The sequence below is a fragment of the Leptidea sinapis genome, chromosome 42 (assembly GCF_905404315.1).
Source record: "Leptidea sinapis chromosome 42, ilLepSina1.1, whole genome shotgun sequence".
Classification (NCBI taxonomy): Eukaryota; Metazoa; Arthropoda; class Insecta; order Lepidoptera; family Pieridae; genus Leptidea; species Leptidea sinapis.
Window position 1 is genome coordinate 7,356,859 of NC_066306.1, and position 27,021 is coordinate 7,383,879.

General features: G+C 35.6%; 1 protein-coding gene across 1 annotated transcript in view; it reads right to left on the reverse strand.

Annotated features, from left to right (window-relative positions):
• The window catches only part of LOC126976838 (ubiquitin-conjugating enzyme E2 R2), a 39,933-nt gene that overhangs the window by 6,693 nt on the left and 6,219 nt on the right, over nt 1-27,021 (reverse strand). Inside the window, exons 3-4 of the mRNA XM_050825463.1 lie at nt 2,866-3,098; nt 1,829-1,943 (exon numbers count right to left, since the gene is read on the reverse strand). Coding sequence (XP_050681420.1) covers nt 1,829-1,943; nt 2,866-3,098 — 348 coding nt within the window. The remainder of the gene's footprint in view (nt 1-1,828; nt 1,944-2,865; nt 3,099-27,021) is intronic.

Consider the following 27,021-nt stretch of genomic DNA (forward strand, 5'->3'; position numbering starts at 1 on the left):
CAATGTCTCGTCAAATAGTAATGTTCTTTTATCACTACCTTTGTCGCAAATAACACAAATCAATGTATCAAATGTGCAACCCAAAGTCCATAATGGACCATCATTCTTACCTGTGTTGGGAGCATGTGCTGACAAACTTTCAACTTTTATAAAACGACGTAGGTCTGGGGTAAGCGGTCTCTTAGACCAATAAAAAACATAAAAGAATATTGATTTTTTTTGCATATTTATTATACACTAGCTGACCCGACAAAATAATGTTTTTATATGAATATGTCAATAATATATCATAAAATCAAAAATTACTTCGTAAAATATGCACCCTGCTGTCGTAATGAAATTGTTTCACAGCAGAACTGTCAATCCGTGAGTCAATAAATTCTCTCATAGAAATTATGTAGGTATGGAGACATTAAAGAAAAAACAAATTTGTTGTTTTTATTTAATTTAGCAGCATTTTCCTATTTATTCACTTCATTTTAAACCTTCTCTGGACTTCCACAAATATTTCAAGAGCAAAATTAGCCGTTCTCGAGTTTTAGCGAGACTAAGGAACAGCAATTCATTTTTATATATAGATATATTGCATTTTTTCGCTACTGAGGAGAAAAATACATAGCGTCAGGATTCTATATTAAAATCACCCACTATGCTCGTGGTTCAATTAGAGAATCCTTCACTTGCTCGGGATTCAAACTCGGCACTCGGAACAAAAACGAATTTTGCTCTCTTATTGAACATATTAATTGATTTGCTCAATATGTAACTTTTCCTTTTTTAAGTGTGTCAGCGTTTGGAAAGTGATTCGCACTAGTGCTTTTTGTTTTACTCTTGCATATAATCTCGAAGTGCATGAAGGAGGTTTGTTGGTATGAAATTACTGTCTTACAGCGTAAAATTTTTATTAAAATATTGAAAACTTTAAAAATGGTTTCTAATTAATAGTGTTTGTCATGAATACATTTTTTCACAAATGTATTGTGAAATGAAAACGAAATGAGAATCTTCGTTTAATGCACATGTGGATTTTTTTTTATTTCCAGTCGTAGGCTATTGCGGAACCGACTCTCTTGAAGTTTCACATCGATTGGAAAATGCTCTGAGATACTCCATCTTGTACATTTACGCTTTTACTATATATATATATTAAATATTCTGAAAGGACTTTATATTGTGATTAAACGTGATTTTTTTACTTTTTTTTTTACTAGAAAGCGACCGTATAATTTATTTTTGGACTAACGTAAACTGTAGTACTGTTATAGATTTCTGTAAATCCTATTGAAATTGAGTTTATCATTTCGTACCGTTCCGTTTGATCCTTATCAACACGAATCTCCAGAGATAATACCAATTTTGGAAAGGATCATGGATAACATTGATGGCATGGATTGGCATATATAAAATATTGACATAAAACGTGCACTTTAAAAAAAGAAGGATACATACGATAATAATATTATTTTTACATAAAAATGGACGATAAAAAAATTACAAATCGGTCATAAACGACGGAGATGTAAAGACTAACATAAAAAATATAAAGCCTTTTTATAAATCGTTAAAAGTAATCGACATAGTTTCCCAGTGTCAGTTAGCTATCTGTTCAGGGATGGCCGATATTAGAAAACGATTTATTTCGATTTATTCTTATAAAATCGATGTGTCGATTATATCGAAGTCAACATATCGATATCAAAACATCGATGTTTTCCAGCTAAACATCGATAATTATTCACCTTCGATGATTATCGATCATCCCTAATCTGGTTCAATAGCTGTAAGCGGCGTTGGTTGCGTGCGACAAGTACAATGTATTAGGAAGTACCTGAGCGTCGTGCATCGTCGCCTTGACTTGTGTTTTAATGCAATAATCTTCTAAGGTAAGCGGCACAACTATTCCTTCCTTTTCCGCCTCGATACGCGCCGCCTGCGCTTGTTTTCTGAAATATTAATACATTTGACCGTTTTATTAGTTTTCTTTGTTTAGTCCTGTAGAGTTCATGGGTGAAAACATACTTCACGGCCACATTATCTCTGGAATTCACTGGAACGTGAAGCTCCCTTCCCGGCCACTCCCTGTTGCGTCAGTACGGTGTGCAGTTTCATTACCATGCTATTCACTGCTTTGTTTTTGAAGTTTTCATCGCCAGAAAAATAAATACTTTTTTTTACTTAACCCAGATTCGTTCATTGACTTTTCATCATTATGATAAATCAAATCAAAATCAGTTTATTCACGTCACGGAAATGACACTTATGAATGTCAAAAAAAATAAAAAAAAAATCTTATTGAATCTACCGCTACTTCGTAAAGGGTTGAACTAATGAGAAGAAGTAGCAAGAAACTCATTGCCACTCTTTTATATCAAGATTTACATTTAAGTACATCGATTTACAAATCATTTCAAATTACAATATAATATGTAAAATGATGCAACAGACACACTCAAACGTCAAATAGTCAATGTATTACACGAGTAAGTCAAAAAAGTAAATGTAAATTAATACATTAATAATGATGAAAAGTCACATCACAACACCTTTAAATCAATATGACGGCGTTTACGTCAAACGTCAGGTTAACACAACTGTCAATGTCAACCTAGCGAAGCGTCATTGTCGAATGTTGATGGCAGTACGGGCGGACATCTTGACTTCACTTTTGAACGAGACGGCGCTCGCGCACCACGCTTGTGACGAGTCGCTCGGAATCTTCGCCATCGCGCTGTATTACGGTATAAAGTGATCCATTCGAGGTCGGGATCATATTCAGACTGTTAGCAGGTGATGAACGCTTCACATCAGGTGCATCACGTGCTATTTCTATCACTTACTTTCATATTCCAAAAAGCCAGCACTCACCTAATAATATTCTCGTACTCCTTATCCCTGCCCTTGGATTCCCTCCACCGACGGTACATGACGCTGGCGTCGACGTTGGCTGGGCTGAAGGTGTTAGGCTCGTTTAGCAGCGAGATCACGGATAGCAGCACAGTACGAACAGACTGTGTGGGGTTCCAGCGCTCGCAGGGCAGCTCCCCGGACTGAGGGTCGTCCACTGGAGGGTGCAGGATTGAGATGCACAGGTCTCCGTTCTAAAACATTTCACACTTTTTTAGACCTCTGACGAGACAAAGGTACTTAATACTTAGGTATTCACGGGCTATTCTACATAACTTGACATTTATCAAGCGTACTTAGATTTTGCTCAAACTTTAATTAACAATCTTAGCGGAGTGAGATAAAACGCGAACTTAACTTATGCATTGGACTATCTTAGCTAAAGCTCTGTATAATTTCAGCTGTCAAATAACTATAAAAACGAAATCAAAGATTAAGCTAAGCTTACACTCAGCTAAGTTTTACGTAAGTAAAGTCTGAGCAAAGTACACTCTATAGATCTTAGCGTTAGAGTGCCGAACGTAGGAATCTCAAGCTACAGAAGTATCTTTTTTTTGTAAAAGTTACTTTTATTTATTCAAGGCAACATTTTCAGGGGGACTGAGGTGGAAAGGTGTTAAGTTAACACCCTATTTAACTCCCTTGGTTTTTTCAGATTTAGTTAGTCCTCCGCAATTTACAACCTCCGGTCATAATATTCGCTGTAGATCCATGCATATAGCATGACCTTATGTGAATAAAGAACTGTGTATGTTACCCATTTGTAATTTTTAATTATATGGACGATTATAGGACAGTTGAATTACAACATTTATGGAAATTAAATTTGTATATTTTCAGAAGACATTCAGATCTACTTCTAACCATGACGCGACTGCACAGTCACAGCGCAACTACTTTTGCGTCACATACTCTTTGGATGCCTGAATAATGTTCCGTCCATTAAAAATGAAACTGGCACCATCAACTCAAACAAATTACTTTACAAATTTTAAACGTGATCTTACGTATTAAATTGAAAAAATAAACGTTAAGATATGTAAAATAACCGTGTCTACTATATGACAAGCTGAATAGACTAAGCCTAAATAGACGACATTGTTGTTATCAACTTCCTTGAGACATACAAAAAAATTGTTACAAAAAGAATTTTTGTCCGTGCTAATTGCCTAAGCAAAAAAAAATATTATCGGACTACTAACTTGTTGGCGCAGAATGTTGAGTAGATGGTTCGTAATGTTTTTAAAATAAACTTCTCAATTGAACCTTACATTATCGAGGTAAGGTTTAATTTGCATTAATAAATGTTTTCAGACTTCTGATCAATAAAACTCGACACGTTGTTTTGGCACTGCCTAAAGAATTTTGAGGAGACTGAAACAGGTGGATCTAAACGTGCAATGTCAGGGCTATATGGCGAATGCATCTATACAGGTCCCAGCTAAAGTCTCTTAATCGACTTAAGATGTGTATGGTCACTCGTGATGAAGGACCAAATTATGTAATGTTTATACGAAAATACTTTTTCACCGACCTTTATTGTAACTACTCAAAGTTAAGGGGTGATCCCTGATATTGTCTTATATTGTACAACTTCCCTTTTGAGAATAGCGTGCATTACCAATTTCAAGTTACTTGACTTTTTCGTTTATTAAACAAATTTTAAATAAAAATTTCGATAGCGCGAGTCAATCCCCCTGAGTTTCGTTTGCCTAATTTTGATATATGTATTATTGTATTTATACAATACAAATAAATCAATCTAGGTACCAATATCAAGTAGTTGTTGGTAAAATTCGATTAGCAGTTTTATGCCCAGTTTGTGCTATTACGGGGCATAGAAACACCGCAGTTATTACGTACACACCAGTACAAGAACAACTGCGGCACTCCCAACTTACTACGCTTTCAAGTTACAACAAGGCTGGCTTCACTTCAATACCGCATGCGTAACTCTCGCTTACACAACATCTCATAATATTTCGCGCATCGTTACCGTATCATACAGCGTGGCGCTAAAATTGCGACATTAAACGAGCACTCGGGTGGAAGTACTTAACCGTAATGATAAAAAAAATCTAAAAATTAAAGTAAATAATTGAAACTTTACGATTGACATAGGATGTGAAGTCTCATTAGACCAGTATATTCAATATACAAGGAATATACAAGGTATCTCAAGTAAGGAATTAGAAATTGAACTGTTTTTGAGCTGCTGTAATATAGATATATTATGTACAGAACATTGGCCTAAGAGTCATCAGATCCAGTTTAGTTTTAGAATACATAAAGTAGTCAGTTCGTTTTGTAGAAGTAGGGCAATACATGGAGGTTCCCTAATTATTATTATTAATAATAGATTAAAATGTAAAAATAGAAGAGATATTGTTAATCTCTGTATAGAACAACTAATTGAGATAGCTTGTATAGAACTAGAGCAATTTATTATTGTAAGTGTATACCGCCCCCCCCCCCCCCCATTGCATCAATAACTACGGCACCTTCTAAACCAAAACACAATGATGCTTAACATATTCTTTGACGTAGTGTGGTAGCAATACTCGAATACTCGTCATGCCAGACATTATGCTCGCGCCTACCGCTCCCTATTTTGTTGGTTTTTTTAAAGCGAGTCAAAGAACCAGCAATATACAAGTACGGAGCTTCGCGAATAATAACATCGTGATAGCGTGAGGAGCATAGCAATGAGCTAAGTGTGGCGGGCCCATTAGATTGAACGTTTATGTATCTACAACATCATCCAAACATCTCTTCTTCACAACTGCATTAGTTTTTTGCGGTAGAAATAGGTGTAGTGGCAGTACTATCCCGGAACCACGGACCAACACTGCACATCCATTAAATCATACTATTATTAATATTCAAATTTTATTGTACTATATATGGCACGTACCCTTCATGTTTTGCCTTAAAAATAAAAAATGGGTATTGTCTGGAAACAATTCTACCTAATATTTGCTCATAACCATAGCAGTAAAAAGATAAATACGGTATCAGAGTTATAAAAACAACAAAGCTTGTTATTATTGGAACATCTGAATCGAAGCAAGGTGATTAAAATTTTAGAGTAACGGCGAATTTTATATATTACTTAATTAATGTTTTTTTAATGTTCGAACGGAATAAAAGCGTAATTAAATTATCATACAAATTATTTAAGTTTTCTTCAGTGTTAATTCCGCCAATATTTGTCTAATAGTCTCGTGCCAGATTTTGGCGAGACAGCACGTCCTGAGGATGCCTCGTGTAGAGGCGAAATGTCGAATTGTTTTAAAGACAAATATTGGCGGAATTAACACTGAAGAAAACTTAAATAATTTGTATAATTATGGATTTCCGCAAAGTAACGCCTAATTCAATAATTTTTTTTTTTTCTTTTTTTTTTTTTATTAAATTATCAGTTTAAACTGTGTTTTTAGATCATAGAAATCTTGATAATACGGTCATAGAAAAGTTATGGTAATTCCTTGTAGGACCATAATATTATATAACACCTACTTATATTGTTACTCGGCAAGACTACGGGGTACGGCGAACACCAGTTAGTTCCAAAATATTTTACTATACGTCACTGCAATACTACTTTCACTGCAAAAAACACAAATATACAACGATATAAATTTATTTGTCGATTTCATGTAGTGTAAATCTCTAGCACATCCAGCTCAAGAACCAATCAAACCAAGCCAAGATGGAGCTACTCAAATGAGAGGTGGTAATATGTTAGTAATTATACACATAATTTTTTGAGCTTTTCAATTTGTGTAGATTTCATTGGATGTGCTTTGCACGATGAATATATAGAAAACGTAATGGATCGGATTGTTAACGATGATTTTGATAAATGGATCAGTGTTGACCACCATGGTAAAGATATAATGTTTATTGATGATTGACTGGACTATTTTTTGTTGAAATTAAAATACTAACTGAGGATATGAAATACATACCTTCTTGCGTCATATTTTTTTAATTTTACAGTTTGCAGCCGAGCAATATATGTCACTTTAACTATATTTTTGTAAAAACGTAACTTGGTACAAAATTATTAAAAGCAACAAAAGTAGAACTCTGTCAATGTGATTCCGACACATGTTTTATGAAATATAATCTTATTAAAAATAAATGAGGTAGTAACATTGTATTACATGAATACTGAATTGTTTTTTTTAAAGGTAAAAATTTGGTTCTGGCAAATTTTTCAAGCGCTTCAGACCCCTAATTATGTTGTTTTCAGTTGCGTGGTGAGGCGCGGGCACGAGATTATTTTGGACACACTGCGCTGCGTAAAAATATGATTGAACACTCCTTCTCGTTTGTTCTATATTTTTAATCATAATACATAAATTTTTAATGTGTTGCCGATTATTATCATTACCTTATTAGGGAGACGCCGGAAATAAAAAGCCGTTTCCTCGTCCGCATACAAACGCATTTGTAACGTTTGATTTATACGGAACATACTCAAGGGTATGTTATGACTGCTGAGTGAACTGAATACTTTTAGGAAATAAATAATGTATTTGACAGAGGGACAAGTTAACTACCAGTAGCAAGAGAAATAAAGCGTCGGTATGATATTTAGCTGGTCGCATCTTGGTATGAATGGATTAAATATTTCAGCTCAAGAGAGAAAACTCCTGCGCTGCAGTAAGCAACTGATTTTACCTTTGGCAACCATCAAAAAATTATTAACCTTTATGATGATGCTGATGAATGATTGAAAAGTCTTTTAAGTAGGTGTCTATCCTGGGTGTGGATGCCAGCAAAACATATTGTCCTTGCATTATTTGCTAATGAAACTTAGTACTTATATATGGAAAAAAGTGTTTTATTATCCAAGTGACAAAATCAGATGTGAATTTAAAAAGGGCCATGCGATAGAAAAGTTTTAAGTATAAAAGTACCTAATTTTTGTTGAATATGCTCCGATTAAAACTCAATACATAGTTCAGTTTCAGGATCAGTTATATACGAAGGACCAGCAGGATACAAGGAGTCCTAGGAAGAGGTGAATAGAAGTTATAAAAACAACAACAGGAAGCTAATAGATAAAGAGGGCAACGGACAGAGAATCCTGTGACAAACTAGAGAAAGCCAATACCCAAGACAGGGTTCCAATCGATAATGATGAAGACAGTACATAACGATCGTGATTAAAACAAATAAAATAATGAAAATTTATTTACTTAGGCGTTCCTTTGCTGAAATCGATAATTATTTACGGCCTAGACTTAGGTTACACGCTCCACCACATAAGAATTGACTCTCACTCAACTCTCGACTAAATCTCCGGGTTACTTGGTAATTAAGTAAAACACCACCACGAGAGAGAACTCAGGACTATCATGCCAGAGTTCGGTGAGTCAATAGCCCCCGAGGTAGCCTCTAAATGATGAATTCAAAATCATTTGGTTAATCTCTTTTATAATTAGAAATTTAAAACATCATATTTTTTTTCGATAATATAGTCTTTATTATTTTACAGAAAAATATACATTTTTCGTGAAGTTGACGTCATAATTTTATTCACAATAATTCGCGATGTCTCATAATGGCGCAGTGCTACTTGTGTCTGTGGCGAACCCGGCCTCGTTCTCAAATTGGCAAAAGCTGTACAAACGTTTTTTGTCCCACACATAGATAGATAGGGTGACCTAGATAACTTTTATAATATTCATTGAACAGTAACTCTGTTCAAATTCTGTATTTTTGTGATGGGATTTTAAATGGAACAACTCACCTCTTGTGAACTTTTCTCTGTCAACTATTTTGATTTCTTTTTATCTTTTTGAAGTGAAAACTTAGCAGCGTTGAGCAGTTTTCTTGGGATGGGTATAAAATATTAAACTCGCGTTAGGACACGTGACCCTGATCGAAAATTCGTAAGACAGTCGTTGAAATTATTGATGAAAATTGATTTTTCTGAGAGATAAACATTTTAATGTAAAATAATTATAATAGATCTAAAGTGTATAAATTTATTCATGGTAAAAATGCACAAAGGAAGATTAAATACATAAAAGGCATTTATTTTCTCAAAATAATCAATTTTGAGAATTTAAAAATCTTTTTGATGTAATTTCTTATATACTAGATACTACTACCGCTTCGGAATCAAATGGCGCTCTGAGAAAGGAGAAGTGGCGCAAGAAACTCTGCATTCTTTTTTGTGCGCTATTTTTACTAATGCTAGGGAAAGAGAATGAGAGTACCTGGACATACACACAGATACAATATTCGGGTTAACAAATTCACAACGTGATTACAAGAGATACAACCATCTTATATGTATTTGGGTTTATCATTGAATTAATATTGACCTATTGGCATCCAGCTCTAGTATTGTACTTTTTCCGACCCAGAAATATAAAGTTAGAGAACCAACAAAGCGTAGTCCAACGTTAACGAAATACTCTGCTCTTTAAGCTGTTCTGTTTGCCCAGAACCTCTTTCTGAGGAACCTGTGAATGTATGAAGAGGATATAACCATCAGCTACTTCTGCGGTAACTAAATAAGCTTATAAGTTGTGTCTCAAAACATAAGACCACGTATGCCTAAAAAGTCATATTTTCAAAATTTCAGAGGTAAATCAAAACCGGGTCCCCGACAATTCGAGCTGCTCTGCGTTGCAGGCGGTTAAATGGATCAAGCTGATACTGGGGTGCGCCAAACCAGAGATGACAGCAATATTCCATGTGTGGCCGGACCTGCGTTTTGTGGAGCGCTAGAATGTGGGCCGGCTTGAAGTATTGCCGTGCTCTATTAATGACGCCCAGCTTCTTCGAAGCCAATTTGGCTTTGCTCTCCAGGTGGCCATGGAATTGGCAATCGCTCGAGATTTCGAGACCTAGTATTCCGATACTAGGCGAGGCTTTAAGGGAAGTGTTGTCGAAGAGCGGTGATATGACAAATGGGGTTTTTTTAATGGTAAATGCGCAAACTTGAGTCTTTTGGGGGTAAAATTGGACAAGGTTCAATTTACCCCATTCCGCGACCTTCTCGAGAGAGGACTCGATGGAAGACACAAGTTTCTCCCGGCACTGGTCGACGTTTTCCCGAGAGAGACCTGCATGGCCCGTGTATATGGCATCACCAGTGCTTTCGCCTGCATAGCAATGTATGTTGGAGGTGTCCAAGTGAAGAAACAGCGTGGGAGATAGCATACAACCTTGGGGCACTCCAGCGTTCACGGGCTTGGGATTCGAGCAAAAACCGTCGACAACGACTTCTATGCTGCGCCCAGTGAGCGAGTTGGAGATCCACTTGCATAAGCTCTCGGGAAGCCCAAATGATGGAAGTTTTGTGAGGAGCGCTTTGTGCCATAGGCCTTGATCGTGTCAAAGGCCTTCGCTATATGTAGGCTAACTGCCAGGCCTTCCCCCTTGCTTTCAATAGTGGAAAATCTCCTTAAGGAATACGATGTCCATACAGATGATTGACTAACTCTCCTCTTAGAAAGACATAGGAGTCATGTATATTGATTTATAACCTTCGTGATAATTCTAAGTTAATTCAGGGTGATGTTTATCAATTCCACCCACCCACATTTCTGAAAAATAAAATGCTTACAGATACACGAATAGATTCATTATCGATTCCCGTTTTTTACGGGTACGCGGAACGTATCATTTCTATAAATATATTATTCAATTAATATGATTCTTGATAATGAAAATGTATTTGCACTCGAGTCTTCCCTGATAATAATATCACAATGACAGAGCATTATACATGCCGCTTTGAGGAAGCCATGAGACGCCCGATGCCCTCGGCTAAAAATAAGCAGTTTCTTTCTGCGAAGTTCTTGATCGTTGAGATATACGCATCGTGATTTGTAATCGGTCGTCCGCATCGTCTAATTAGAAAACATATTTTGAATGTTATTTTTATAACAATAGGAACCACGCGCAATAGGATTACAGAAGACGACGAGTTGCCTTAAATAGCTCAAAGTATAAGTTCTTTATTTGCCAGAAACATTCACAAGTAAGGTTGTTACAAATTTAAGAGCAGGCACATGTTTCGTCTTGACAGACATGCAAATATTTTTGTGGTTTCGCTTCACAATATTATAAACCAAACACAATCAATAATTACTGCTACATTTAATTTGACCAACGTAAAGCCTACTAAAAGACCCTGCACTACACAATTAGAATAATTAGTAAAATGCTAAGAGATAATTTAGTAAAAATAATCACAACAAAATAAAATATTATTGGTAAAAATGGTATTATTGGTGCCAGCTACCACCTCGTTTGATAATATTCGTTTATTGAGTAAAAACAATATTTATTTAATAGTGTTAATAATTTAAATTTAAATCTATTTAACACTGTCTCCTCTCTTATTTCTTTTGGTAATTTATTATATAGTTTGACCTCGCGATTCTAGAAGTTATAGCAATAAAAAATCAATCGAGCATTCTATAATATATCACAAATCTAAACACCGGATGTTTAAATTAAAAATCCTATCCTATACCAAAATAAAACGTACTCGATAAGCACAAATAAACTAGTTAATGAACACTAGAAAAAGCAAATTTTTTTCTCAAATTCTAAAAAGTTGTAATGAAAAAAAATTGTCTGTACTGACTTCAGATTCAGAGTTTAAGTAAGTAAAATAATAACATAAATATATAATGAAAAATTGTAGAGGCCTACAAAATATAAGAAACACCAGATGTTGTATGAGACAAACAATCTTAATCAAACATTCGAAAGTTATTGAATATAACAATTAAATCGTCGAATAGTACCAAGTGTTTCCTTTTATGAGTTTCTTCCCAGAACCCCATTCCCAAACGTTGATATCTGATATAAAATGATATTAGTTCCATAACAGCCTTCATCATCAACATCAGCCGGAAGATGCATTTGTCCACTGCTGGACAAAGGCCTCCCTCAAAAATTTCCACGACGATCGGTCCTGCGCTGCCCTCATCCAACGTATTCCGGGGATATTGACCAAATCGACGGTCGATCTTTTGGGGGGCCTACCAACACTTCGTCTTCCGATACGTGGTCGCCATTCGAGGACTTTACTGCCCCAACGGCCACCTGTCCGTCGAACTATGTGCCCTGCCCACTGCCATTTCAGTTTCGCAATCATTTCATTTCTTATTCAATCTCGTAAGAAAAATCCGATCATAGCCCTCTCCACAACAGCCTTGAAGTATCATAAATCGTCAAAAATATTGTTAAATAAATTAGCTACCGGCTGTAGTATTTCCGAACCGGAAGCTACGTGTCGAGGACGTTCTATCTATGCTATCATTGGTTCGATGGTATTCTTCATGATAAGACTCAGTGTGTGTCAGAGACGTCCAGAACTTAGACTAATCAACAGTACTTTAAAATAGAGGATATTGTACTCTATTTTATTAAAATATCACTAATACGCTCACGAGTATGCTAAACTAGTATTTCTTATAAATGTTGACATAAGATAAAAATACTTTCAATTTACTTTAAAATATATTGGTGCCCAAAGCCATAAACCTTGGGCGGACCCTCACGCAGCCACAATCAGACACGACAGTTAATATTATCATGTCAATGTGACAAAGTTTTGGATGACATTGTTTTTAAAATTAAAAAATAGGCGATACTTATTTCATTAATCTGTACTCCTTATTTACCCTCTCTGAAATCAGACATAGTCTACAACTTAGCTATACTTAACAACTTAAAAGCTAGCAACCCTATTATTAACCCTTAACCTTGTTGGAAACGAAACACCAAAAAATCTAATTCTTACAAAATAACCCATAAAATAAATACAGTACATAAATTCACATGAATTTCTGAATAAGTAACAGACAGGTTATATGAAAATCACGAAAAACACACTCGTTGGCACTTTATAAATACATTCAATATCTAGAAGCTTAGTCTATGAATAAAAAATAGACTCAAATACCAAGAACGGTGGTGAAATTAAATCATTTTCATGTACTGTTTTAAGTAGAACGTAAGAAAAAAGTTTACGTTTCCGTGCAATAATTAATTAATCGCATCTTTGCGATAAATCAATCATCGATTGCAAAACATAAACTATGTCTTTTTCGCTTTATTAACCTAATAATATATAAATTAGTCCATTACCTTCATATCAATCATATTAAGAAAACACAAAGACAAATTAAAAATTTCGCATCATTATCACCAGAAGACTAAGCTTACGAAAATAGCACTACGGCTTTGAATTAAGACTAGTTTTGGCCTTGACTTTGGTCGAGGTAAATTTGTAACTGGCTGCGAATATGACGTCCCAGAACCTAAAGACTTAAAAATACGCACATTGTTACAACAATCTAATCTGTCATTGTTCCGTAAAAATAGTCAGATATAAATAAATAATTAGTATAATATTAGTTTAATAAAGTAATAAATAAATAATCTGAACGTAATATATTTCATTATTTTACAGTAAAATATCGGAGCGTAGAAACACGTAATAATATTATATTATATTTGTTGGCTTCAAAGTTGGTTTCTACGAAAACTCCGTCGGTGCCATTTGCTTACAAAAAAGTATTTTCATGAACAAAATATCAAGCCATTTGTGTCCCGCTTTTGCGAAGCCAATCGAAGGTATTCTTAGCGAGGCGCAGACATTTACCTATGTGGCACAGTTTGTTCAGGGTAAATTTTTAAACGCTGCGCACTATGGTTCACATGAGTATTGACGTCATAAATGTCACGAAAATATTAATCACGCGCTCGTAGGTATTGAATGGGTGTTGGCACGGGTCGGAATGGGATGGAAGCTGCGTCTCAGGGACGCTATTTGCGGCTCCAAATATAGCACAAGTTCATACAGAACATGGGCCGCCGTAATAAGGTTAATTACCCCAAGGCCGGGGGTGTGCCAATTTAGACACGGCGCTCGTTGTTTTTTTTCAACGAAATAAACAGACCGATAAAGTTCATGGTACGCTAAATGAGTTCTTTGTACTCGTGTCAATACTACGAAACGCATCATTATTTTGTAATTGAATTTCTAATTGTGGAAATAAGTTAAGTGTTATTTATCTTTCTACCAAGTGCGCTGTTTTTGACGTCCAAGTCCAGTTATTGGCCAAGGCTCTTTATCTAAGTTGTCATCGAATGGCTCAATCGGTTATTGCGGTAAATTGCTGGAGCAGAAGGATTAGATCAGGTATTGAATGAGCTATGGCTATAAATATATCAGATCGATAAAACAAATACTACGATCTTAACACGATGAGTTTTTTATTATGAGAAATAGTGGGATGATCAATTTGTAAATGATACTTCAAGAGTAACGACATTGCCAGGATACTATCAAATTTAAAATTCTGATTGTTGTGGAACTCATCTTGCCAGAATCGAACGTTAAGGAGCCACCTACCGATAAGATTATATTTTTATGGAATGGAGTGTCGTACACCTAACTCCTCATCTGGAGGCGCGCAACCATCGCATTTTATCCCTTTTGCAGATTAATTGCGACAAGACAACCTTAAAGGTGAAATTTTGCACTATTTTGAAGATAGGATTTTAGCTGGCACATTGTATGTCGTAAATATCTATACTATAATGTTTTATTACTAACACTAACTAATTTAAGTCTGGTCGATAGCAACTAAAGTAATCTGCAGTAATAAATGAGAAGGTCAGACTAATGTGACTGACTGTAACTGAACGGGAGAATAGACTAATAGTAAGGTATATTATGTAGAAATAATCAGTGGGTCGCTCCTCCCAAAAGTTTATTGCAGTACTTCCATAACCGAAAATAATTTACTAAAATATCCTTAAAGTCAAGAAATCTAACGGAATTTTCGCCTCTTCAATGAAGTTCAACCAAAGGTTCTCGCATTCGCATTCACACAACGCTATAGTTACTATGAATAAAATACTGACCAGGAAAACTATGATCGGCTTAACTATAACAGTTATTACATTAATCCAGCAAGGGCCAAGCCCTTACTTTACTGGCAAAAAGAAGAAGACAACGTTATGGTTGAAAATGAAAAAGGCACATAAAAACATGGAAATTGTGAATTTGATAAACAAGATCAACTTCATGGGTGAAGCCAGAGCCCTGAGATTCCGTCACAACGACCACCTAAGCAGAATTCCATTCTGGTTTCAGAAAGCGTATCTTGGAATTCAATAAGACGGCTGACCCTCGGCTCAGATTCTGTTGGACACCCGTCATTTTTCCACCACTTGGAAATATATTATAACACATAATTGTGACTCCATCAGTTCTTTCAAAATTTAAGCCCTCACGAAAAATTTAACTATGTTCTAAATAAGTAACCGTCATGTCGAGAGCGGAAGAGTGACCTGAATAATTCGTGACAAGCTGAAGGGGTCAGCACCGTCGTCTTAACAAATAAACTAGTTATAAGTATTTATTATGCCTGGAACTAAGAAGGAAAAAGGGCTCACTGGATAGTATATGACTATCGTCATTACATACAACTCAAGTTGAAAAATTTACTCCGTACGTAATTATGTTGTCAGTCATACGCTATTCTTTTTACACCATCTCAATTCATTATGTGTCAATGTGTGGCGCGGAAAACTTTTTTCTGATTTTTATGTGATTAAATATCTCACTATATAAAAAATAAAGGACTGCAAAGTCAGAAGGGAAACATTTTATATTCACTAATTTGTTAAGAATATATTTGAGTTTTATCCTAAACTAGCGGACCCGACAGACGTTGTTCTGTTAAAAAAAAGCTCTCGACAAAAGGAATATTCCTACCAAATTTCAAGTCTCTACGCCTTATGGTTCCAGAGATAAGATCGTGATGAGTGACTATATACGTGGAAATCTCTTATACATATATATAGATTGACCATGGGAAATGGATTTTCTAGCTTCAGACCACAAACTATCAAGAATTGGCCTTGAGATTTGTTAATGGTCATGGCGAATGCAAGACGGATCGGAAATTAAAGATTTGCGGGCTAACTCGACATGCAAAATGTTCATGAAGTAGTTGCTGCAGATCATGAAGAATTGCTATTATCATTGCTGCATTGATCTCTTCATGTCGTTGTTCCTCCATGGTGCCGATGAAATATAATTGTTAAAATTTATGGTGTGCATCTTCGAGAGATTGCAATGATCCAATTCGATGGTGAATCTGTCCTTGTATCTACAAAATCAAGGCCAAAAACGGACGTATTACTGATTTGTAAACACCTATTTTTAGAATTAGCATACATAATACATAGGAATAAGTATAGTAGGTATGTTATTCTTCTACTGTATTGTGTGTAAGAATATAAATTAATTAATACTCTGAATATCGAATTAAATCGTCGTTCTTAGACAATGTCTGCCCCAAATGGGGACATTTGGAAACAAACATTGTATTTTTGAGTGTTTGCTAGTAAATGTCGTGATTCGGTGTCACAAAAATGTCAAAATGTCAATCCGTACAAAATGTATGAGAAAATAAATGTTTTTAACCTGATGAACTTATATTACTACTTATATAATATTTTTGTGATTTTTACCATATTTTATTACTTATTATCCTATTCCGGACTAAAAGTAGCCCAAAAAATCAAACAACAGAAAAAATGGTCTAGCCGTTCTTGAGTTATAAATGGTGTAACTAACACGACTTTCTTTTATATCTTATATATAAAATTCTCGTGTCACAATGTTCGTTCCCGTACTCCTCTGAAACGGCCTGACCGATTCTCATGAAATTTTGTGAGCTTATTGAGTAGGTCTGAGAATCGCCCAACATCTATTTTTCATACCCCTAAATGTTAAGGGTGGTCCACACGATTTTTTTTTAATTTTTTTGACATTTTTGAACACACATGTTTGATTATGAGTCAGCATTAAAAAATACATACAACATCAAATTTTCACCCATCTACGATTAACAGTTACTTTAGTATCGCGATTTTAATATCGGTAATACAACGTTTGCTGGGTCAGCTAGATTATATAGATTTGTAGGAATGTGTGGATGTATGTTTTTTAACTCTTTGGATGGATTTTGATGTCACCTTACAATAATATACCTTACACATAAATAAAACATAAAGGCTCCCATAATTTATAAAAATAAAGTGGGAAATATTTAAGGTATAAGGATAAGTGTCAAGTAAATAGGAAAAAAAATCTGCCATCTGCGAGCTATTCTGACGTGCACTGCAAAAACCACTAGAGTAACACGTAATAAAATTGAAATATTTATTATAAATAGTATATCTACATTTTATGTCTAAGCCATTATCGCCAAAATAGTGAACCATAAAAACAATAAAGATTGATAATTTATTTTAATGCAATTTAGTAGATTCAAATTGATTCCTATATCAAAATAAACACTTTTATCGCTTCTGCTATTGTAAATAGATAAACTTTGCCTTTCACGCTACATCATTTGGACAACTATTATTATTAATAATTACGATGACCAACCGAGTGCGCGATACTATGGTGTGGTCCGGCGGCGGGCATAGGCTTTAATTGAATCTATTCGGTAGTACCGAATAGATTCAATTAAAATTTTGTAAATTTTTTTTATCATCGTATTTATAAAGTAACTTTAAATATTCAAGTTTTACTTAGAAAGGAACATAAATTTTCAAACAATTACGTCTGCAGTAAATCTAAGGTTTTGATTTTTTTTTTGCCTTATTGTTCAAAACCTTACGCTGATAATATAATATATTTTTTTAGCAAAATGTTTTGGAAACAGTTATGTTTGTTAAGATATTTCTTAAATTCTTATGTTTAGCATAATCTGTTACTGTTTTTTCTGCGATGAATAAATAAGAGTATGTATGTCGAGGTGACGCGAACCCATAAGTTTTTCCACTACCATAAATCGGTCAAATTGGCTAGAGGTTTTTTACTTCAAGAGTATTATTACCTTTACACGCCATAATTTCAAGATTCCTATACACTGATTCCAAATCTTTCCCAAGGCCCTTTTCAGGATTGCCTTTGAAATGTTTTCAGCAGTGGGAGACTGCTTTGAACAGCGGCGCCGTTTCTGTCATCAAGCAGTAATGTGTTTCGTTTTGAAGGGCGCCGTATGAAGTGAAATTACTGGGCAGAATTTTGTGTTTTTAATGCTCCTGAGAGGCATTGCACTGAGTGCAATGTGTATCAATTACTCGTCTCGTCTTTATTCTTATAGAGAAAATTCTCACACACTTTCATCTTCAGTTCCTTCTAAACAGATCTCGATTATAACGATAACAATTATGTACCAACGTTATGAGTGTCGATTAGTTTGAGTCGTGACGTCACTCGTGGCACTCTGCGCGTGATTCATGGCTGGTTGATGACCCGCCAGGTTACAGTTGTCTTCAATGGCATCGCAGCTAACGGTACCACCCGGTTACTAAAAAGCTTAGATACAGTTTTATTTCACTGAGAGTATAACATAAATGCAAACACTATATATGTTCATATTTAGATATAACAGTATTTTATACTTTAAGTTTAAAGAATAATTAGGAATTGGATTCGACATTTCATTTATTTTAAAATCAAACAGAGGACACCTAACTTGGCCGCCATCAGAATGGGAGGCTGATTGCAAAGGATGCCGGCTAGATTATGGGTACCACAACGGCGCCTATTTCTGCCGTGAAGCAGTAATGTGTAAACATTACTGTGTTTCGGTCCGAAGGGCGCCGTAGCTAGTGAAATTATTGGGCAAATGAGACTTAACATTTTATTTTAGTCCTTATTTTCATTAAAAAAAAACCTAACCTAATAAGTTAGCACTCCTCCGGAGCTTTGTAAAACTAACATTCTACATAATTTTGTTACGAGATATCACATCAATATACATTGATATCCATATATGAGTTTTATGAAGTGTTAACTCCGCAAAGAATTGTCTTTTACCAATTCGACTTCGAGACTCCTATCTCGTGCTAGAATTCGGCGAGGCAACATCTCCCGAGGATGCCTCGTGGTTAGACGAAACACGTGTCGAATTGGTTAAAGACGAATCTTAGCGGAATTGAAATTCAAGAAATCTTGGATAGTTATGGATTCACGCAAAATAACGCCTCATTCAATAAAAAAATGTTAACATTGATATCATTCGTACTTTTATGTTTATATTGTAAAGTGACATTCTATAGACTTCTTTGGACAGAATGGCTGCTAGATGAGAAACACGGCGGCGCCTTACTTAATACTTACGGCCGTTCCCAATATTCAGTCTATCTCTTACTTGAGATAAAAATCGTAACTATCGTTGACTTTTCTGTCCCAATAAACTTATCGACGTTAACTCACCTTATCCGTACACACTGTCTGTTACCAGCGATAGATGTTTGTATGGAGAATTCAATTCACGCGCAATATAAGGCGATAAGAATGACTTATCGGATATATTGGGACAGCTTCAGATTATTGCCAGTAGAAGGTAGTAATTTATCTGTATCTGTGGGTAGTATATTGGGCGCAGCCGTTAGATACACAATACAGTAATAAAACAGGATTTTTTTTATGAAATAGGAGGACAAACGAGCGTACGGGTCACCTGGTGTTAAGTGATCACCGCCGCCCACATTCTCTTGCAACACCAGAGGAATCACAAGAGCGTTGCCGGACTTAATGTCTTCTTACGTTTCGGATAGAATCCGCTGTCGATGAAGTCTACAATACGGTGGACTTGTTGGGGATAAGAGTGTTGAGCACGAAAGCCGAATTGTTGGGGGATTATTAAGGGAGGACCGTCCGTTGGAAAGAGACGAGCTTAGTTTTTTTTTTGGAGAGGAGGAAAATACATTTATGTATTGAAGACCCCGAAACGGGGCCCATATGTGGGACTCGGGTGTCACCCCGTACCGACTAAAAACCCCCTCTATGCTGTCAACCCTGAAGGCTTTTACGAGCTACGCTTAATTCACCGGGTAGATGTCACTTCAACGTGGTATTAAAAGTCGGTGAGCCGGTTCAGCCGCCGTCCAATCGCTCTCAAGTTTACTAATAACTTCATATTAGAGAGTCTGAAGCGACGCACGCACACATACACACGATTTACACGTTCGCTAAGCAATCTTGGGAAGACAAAACTATTGTGTGCCACGCCATACGCCGCCGAGACAGATCGCTATCCAAAATTTACTGCGTCACGCCGTCAATCTTTTGATGTGAAACATCTATAGCCGCACGTAAAACCGATTTCTGGTGTGGCGACGACGCCTTGTCACAGTAATACCGTTCTCAGAGGCAACATCGAATATAACTATTACCGAAGTCACTGATTAAACGAATTAAATAGTCACGATTTGAAATAAATTCGTAAATTTTTGTATTTAATGAAAATAAATGTTTATTCAATAAATAGTCATCGTTATCTGGAAAAAAATCGTAATATTTTATTTTATCATTATGACATATTTAGTTCCTATCACAATATGTTCTTTTCTGCATATTACTTGTACAAAATAATGTCGATGTTTCACATCTGCCAGGCGTCCCGTGACGGCTCACATTTTTTTTGTATGTAATTTTAGCGATCCCCCCAGACCCAAGTATAAATTTCAAGGAGACAGCGAGTTACGCTACTGTATTGTGCTAGTTGTGTCTAAGGATTATTGTTTTCTGTTAGAAGGGCGCCGTAGCTAACAAGACCTGGAGGTCTACTCGCAAAATCGACAACGATACATTCGGAACGATACGATAATATCGCAACTATCCTACTCTAACAAATGTTCGAATTCCTTATCGTTTATCGTTACCATAGACTAATATTTTCAGTTCTTTACGATGTTAGTGTGAATGAAATATGTTCAAATCTAAACATTATCTGTGCTATGTCGCTATTAAGTGTCAAAAGTCAAAACATAGTTTAGGCGCTAAGGTCCATGCCAGACTCTGCACCACCAATTTGGGATCATTTACACATAATGTAAATGTTAAAAAAATTGTAATGAATACAATATGACCATTTAAAATTGAATAAATAATACAAAACTTGCGGATAATAAAATGTAAAAGAAAAGTAACTCAACCCTTCTCGTCGACTTCCAATTTCTCAGGCGGCCATTTGCATTATTTCTACGCATAAACGATCAACAAAATGACTTAAATGACTTAGTAGTAAAAAATCTTGTTGAATAGTAAATCACATATAATTATTTCAATAATATTTATTAAGTATGTATATTGTATGGTAAATATATCTATACAACTTGAAACGATAATAGCATCGACAGCCTAGAAGGTGTCGTTGAGATTATCGTAAAAGTGACGTTTTATTATTTGTGAAATTCGGACCGATAATATCGAATAATGTTTCGTTCGTTCAATGATCGTTTCGACATTGATTACGATGTAACTAAGAGTAGGATTCGACACGACTAATGCGACGATTTATCGAATATAGATTTTAGGAGTAGGCCCCCCGACATCGTAACTATATATCAAAGTGGCGATCACAATTGAGTGTGTCACTGAGTTGTAAACGTAATGTAAGCACGGGATGTGCTTATCTTTCACCAACAAGCGAACATTTCGCTCGTAACGTCACGTTTTATCGTAAGCCCGGCACAGCTCTTGAGCAGTGTCAACTACCACAGTATGACCTTTCAATAAAGGTCGACCTTTCCCAATACTTCCATCCACATTCGCTCTATAAACTATCTACAGTTAATCTACTTTCACCAATAAATGAAATACAAAAGCCGGTCAAGCACGAGTCGGTTCCTAAGCCGTAAAAGATATTATTAATTTTCTAAATACATTTGTCAAAGAAACTTTTTTTATATGCAAGTCAGCCATCTTGGATCGTATTATTACTAACTCTGTCAAAATTTCATCTCTTTAACTGTTGCGGTTTATGCGATGTAGACTTCTGACAGACTGACAACGACATCTTAATAATAGAGTTTATGTTACTACCTTCATCGTTTAAATTAAATATACCTATACAATTTAGATAATTTATACGTCTAATTAGACTGTGACGGCTGTGAACATGTCGTGAAATATAGTGAATTAGCGGCGAACTGTTAGCCTCTATTTTTAACAACGCACGCACACTAAAACAAAGTGACTGACGTAACGCGAGTGTAAGACGTTGCTGTCATGCACACCAAAGTAATAATCCAGGCCTGTTCCAGGGCTCTGTCTAGATGTATAAATTATCTGATATCACCAGTGGGAGGCTCCTTTGCACAGGAAGCCGGCTAGATTATGAGTACCACAACGGCGCCTATTTCTGCCGTGAAGCAGTAATGTGTAAGAATTAGTGTTTCGGTCTGAAGGGCACCGTAGCTAGTGAAATTACTGGGCAAATGAGGCTTAACATCTTATGTCTCAAGGTGACGAGCGCAATTGTAGTGGCGCTCAGAATTTTTGAGTTTTTTGAGAATCCTGAGCGGCACTGCATTGTAATGGGCATGTCTCGTCCCTTAGTATCATAAAATATATGTATATAGAACACAAATACTTAATAATAATACTTAACAAACAACAAAATCATTCAATGGAACTAAATCAATATATTATAGTTTGTATGTTGAGGTAACTGCCCTAATTCACAACATACCGAGTAGGTCGGTCAACACAATACAGCACTACGCAATTAAGTTCAAAGTTTATTATTTCAGTGATTAGTAATTACTAATACTATTTAGTGATTTTGTTTGTTCGTTTGTTACGCTCTCGCGTTTCACACAACCGATCATCATAAAATTTGACAAAAACGTGTCAGTGATACAGAATAGAGTACAGGGAGCTTTTCTCTCGTAGTTTTAAAATGTTCCTGGCGGAGCAAGATACGAATTTTAGCTCGGGTTCACGAAGGGTTGCCAACCGTACTGTAAAGTAGTTAATGGACTCTATTTAATGTAGGTTTACTCTTTATCAAAGATTATACTAGATAATAGAGTACGCTCAAGTACTCTTTACAAAAACTAATTTTTTTGTATATATTGTGTGTCAACAACAAAACTTTTTATATATTACCTGCCATTTACAATCTGTGCCGATCAGGATTTTAAAAAAAACCCAAAAATTCTGAGCAGCACAGCAATTGTGCTCGTCCAGATGTTAAGTCTCATTTGACCAGTAATTTGTCTAGCTAGGGCGCTTCAGACCGAAACACAATAATATTTACACATTACAGCTTCACGGCAGAAAGATGCGCCGTTGTGGTACCCATTATCTAGCCGGCACCGCAAAGAAGCCACTGGTAAAATATTATCTTAGTCTTTTCCTACCCCTAAGTTTGACAATTTTTATGCAATACAAGCTGACCCGGCAAATGTTGTTTTGCCATATAAATTATTTTTAGAGTTAAACCGTTTCTCGGGCATTGCAACATTACTTTATTTTTTATAATAAAATATTTTTTTCTAAAATAAACGTAGCCTAAGTTACTCCTTATTACATCAGCTAGGTAGCTGGTATTGGCACCTGCCAATAAGAGTTCCGTTAAAATCGATTCAGCCATTTCAGAGATTAGCCCGAACAAATAGACAGACAGCCAGACAAAAATTATAAAAAATGTTATTTTAGTGTATGCGGTACATACCTATATTCATATACATGTAGTAACGGTTATTTCAATATTATAAACAGACACTCCAATAGATTAGAGCAAAAGAGTCTAAATCTTTCTTCCAATAGACATCCATATCATGACGTAACATTAAAAAAAAGAGTCCGCCGTATTTTAGTTATTTTCATAGCGTTATGTCGTATGGAATTATACTATGGGGTAGTGCAGCGGAAGTCAATAATATCTTCATACTTCAAAAAAGAGCTGTACGTGCCATATACCAAATGAGCCCACGAGAATCTCTAAGGGAAAAATTTAAAGATATTCATATTATGACCATGTACCGCCAATATATTTATAGCAATCTCCTGCACGTACATAAACATTATAATTTATACAGTAAAATAAGCGACAAACATAATTTGAACACTAGAAATAACTATAAGCTTATAGTACCCCCTACTAGGCTCTGTAAAATAAACAATTCTTTTGTATGCGATAGTATTAAATTTTACAATAAATTATCAAAAAGTGTATCTGAATTATCATCAAATAAATTTAAATCTTTTATTAAACGCAGACTTATGTCGAAGGCTTATTACAGTATTGAAGATTACGTAAACGATATTACAATATGGAATTAAATAGTATTATAGTTGTTTTTTTATGGATTATATGGTTCAGCCTTGTGTTGTTTCACTGGTTTGCATTGTTTTGAAAATATGTTTAAACTTTTATGTAATTAATATGTATGTAACTGAATTGTATTTTTTGTGATTGACGTTGACGAGCAGTCTTTTGATATTATGTCAATAAAATATTTTGACTTTGACTTGACTTTGACTTTATTTGTTAAAGAATAAAGCCATTCATGGTTTATCTAATAAATTGTTTTGTTAGAAGTAAAGGTTCAAGCTTAGTTCTCGGAGCAGCAGTAGGACAGAAAAAAAACTCAATATGGAAATAAATACAGCGTCGTTTCATATTGCAGTAAAACGTTGGTCAAATATGAAAAGTTTAATATAAAATCTGTATCTATTCGTCCAAAAAGGTCTAGGCCGGTCGTCAAGCCTTGATCCACTTTTGTTTTGTAGGGCGCCTTAAGATTGAGTCGATGCTGTAAAACAATTCACTATCGGAATGAACGAGCAACAAAAGTGTTCTTACATTTGGTTGCAACAACAATTGGCATTGTTTTTCGTTTCCTTACATTATGTAAATCCGTGATAGGCAGTGTGCAAAGAATAATTTGGTCTACAATGGTTTTCATTTGTAGGAAGGAAGTTTACCAGTGGGAGGCTCCTTTGAACAGGATGCCGGCTATTTTATGGGTATCACAACGGCGCCTATTTCCACCGTGAAGCAGTAATGTGTAAACATTAGTGAAATTACTGGCCAAATGAGATTTTGACATCTTAAACTCAAGGTTACGAGCGCAATTGTAGTGCCGCTCAATTTTTTTGTGTTTTCCAAGAATCCTGAGCGGCACTGCATTGTTGTGATTAGGGCGTATCAATTACCATCAACTAAACGCCCTGTTCGTCTCTTAATTTCATAAAAATAAGCAAAATCAATATAATATTTGGAATTGCTGTATACAGCTTAAATAGTTATTGGCTATAGGATTACCGAAATATACAATACTTAATACCAGTGGGAGGCTCCTTTGCACAGGATGCCGGCTAGTTTATGGGTACCACAATGGCGGCTATTTCTACCCTGAAGCAGTAACGTGTAAACATAACTGTGTTTCGGTCTGAAGGGCGCTGTAGCTAGTGAAATGACTGGGCAAATGAGACTTAACATCTATGTCTCAATCCCCGGTCCCGGTCAGAATTTTTGGGTTGTTCAAGAATCCTGAGTAGCACTGCATTGTATTGGGCAAGGCGTATCAATTTCCATCAGCTGAACGTCCTGCTCGTCCCGTCCCTTATTTTCATTAAAAAAAAACTATAAAGCAAGGATTCCACATTACCTACTTTGGGCAAGAGACCCCTTTTCTCACTTTTACAGAACTTGCCGAGATTTCCATATTTTACGATAGAACTTGTGCACGCTTATCGATTTGATGAGTTTGTTGAAATTACAACAATGATACTAGCAACATAAATACTAATCATTTTTATAACAAGTTGAATAAGAATAAAAAAAATATTCCATGCCACACACATAAAAATACAATCTAAATACTTATTACATATTCCTAATACTAACTTAACTAAATATGCTGTGTGGCAAAAGTAAAAGGCCGATGCTCAGCTTGTGCTGTAAACTGGCTGCAGCGCTGATTTTCAGCGGGTTTGTATACGTAATACCTCCAGAATCAGTTTTCGTTTATGTAGACCGCTTCATACTCTAAACTATTTGTCTTTTCAAGCAGCTGATGAAAAACATCGAACTAGGTCTACTATAATGTTTAGTGTTCGCTTATTAATAATAATCATTTATTTTCAGGCATAACTCATAGAAAATACAAATTAAAATCAAAATTACAATTAAATTACAACTAAATCCAATTAAGTAACCATACAAAAAAATTTAATTAAATAAATTACAAATTACTTACTTATATTAAATAGCTTATTTTCTATTTTTATTAAGATGGATGTCCATCCATCTTTTGAAAATATCGTTATTATATACATTGTTAGAGACAGTCATCAGAATTCCGTTGGTGGAGCGTCTCATTCGATCCCAAAAAGAAGCAATTCTTGTGCGAATTATTGCGAAGAAGTCGGGCACTCTCGCTCTCGCAAACATACTTGCAGCACTGCAATACCTTGGAAGTTTCATAAGAGCTCGATAGGAATCAATTATTCGTTTGTTTTACTACAACAGTTTTGTTTTATTGCAGAATAAGGAATAGAAGCGTGCGAGTTAAGTCAACGTTTGGTAAAGATAACATACGTTCATACAACATCATCTTGCAACCCCAGACGAATCACAGAAGTGTGGCCATCATGCTCCATAGAAAGAAAGAAAGAAAGTGCGAAGTCTCTTCAAACCTAGAGTCCATTGGACTAAGATATATTAGATCGTTAGTGATCTTCTCTCCATCCAGCCGAGTGAGCAGGCGGTCCGAGGTTCGAGCCTCCTTCCGAGACGTGCCTGTTAGCAATAGTTTCGGCCTCCAAGGCCCCCGCCCGGCTTCGCTGTAAAAGCCTTTAGGGCTATCAGCACAGAGGAAGTTTTTAGTTGGTATACACCCGAGCCTGAAATATGGGCCCGTTTCAGGGTCTTCATTTCCTCCTCTCGAAAAAAAAGGTGAATAGAAAACGAGATACTGGAACAGAATTGGTATCACAAAATATAAATAATTCAAGGCGAGTCAATGGCACATCAGAGAATTTGCTAGAAACTGTGATTTCATAATTTTAGCTCAGGAACAAACATAAACTTGTTATGGCTTCTACTCGGTGTCCAGTTAGTAAAACTTTAATTGGGATTTATAATGTATATGCTTTTTTTACAACATGAACACAGAAAAACACAGTAAATGTTACGAAATCCAAAATGAATTGTTTAAAGACGTTTATGTGGTAAATATTACCACTGATTGGGAATGGAGCGACCCACAGGCTATTTAATAATAAATTTT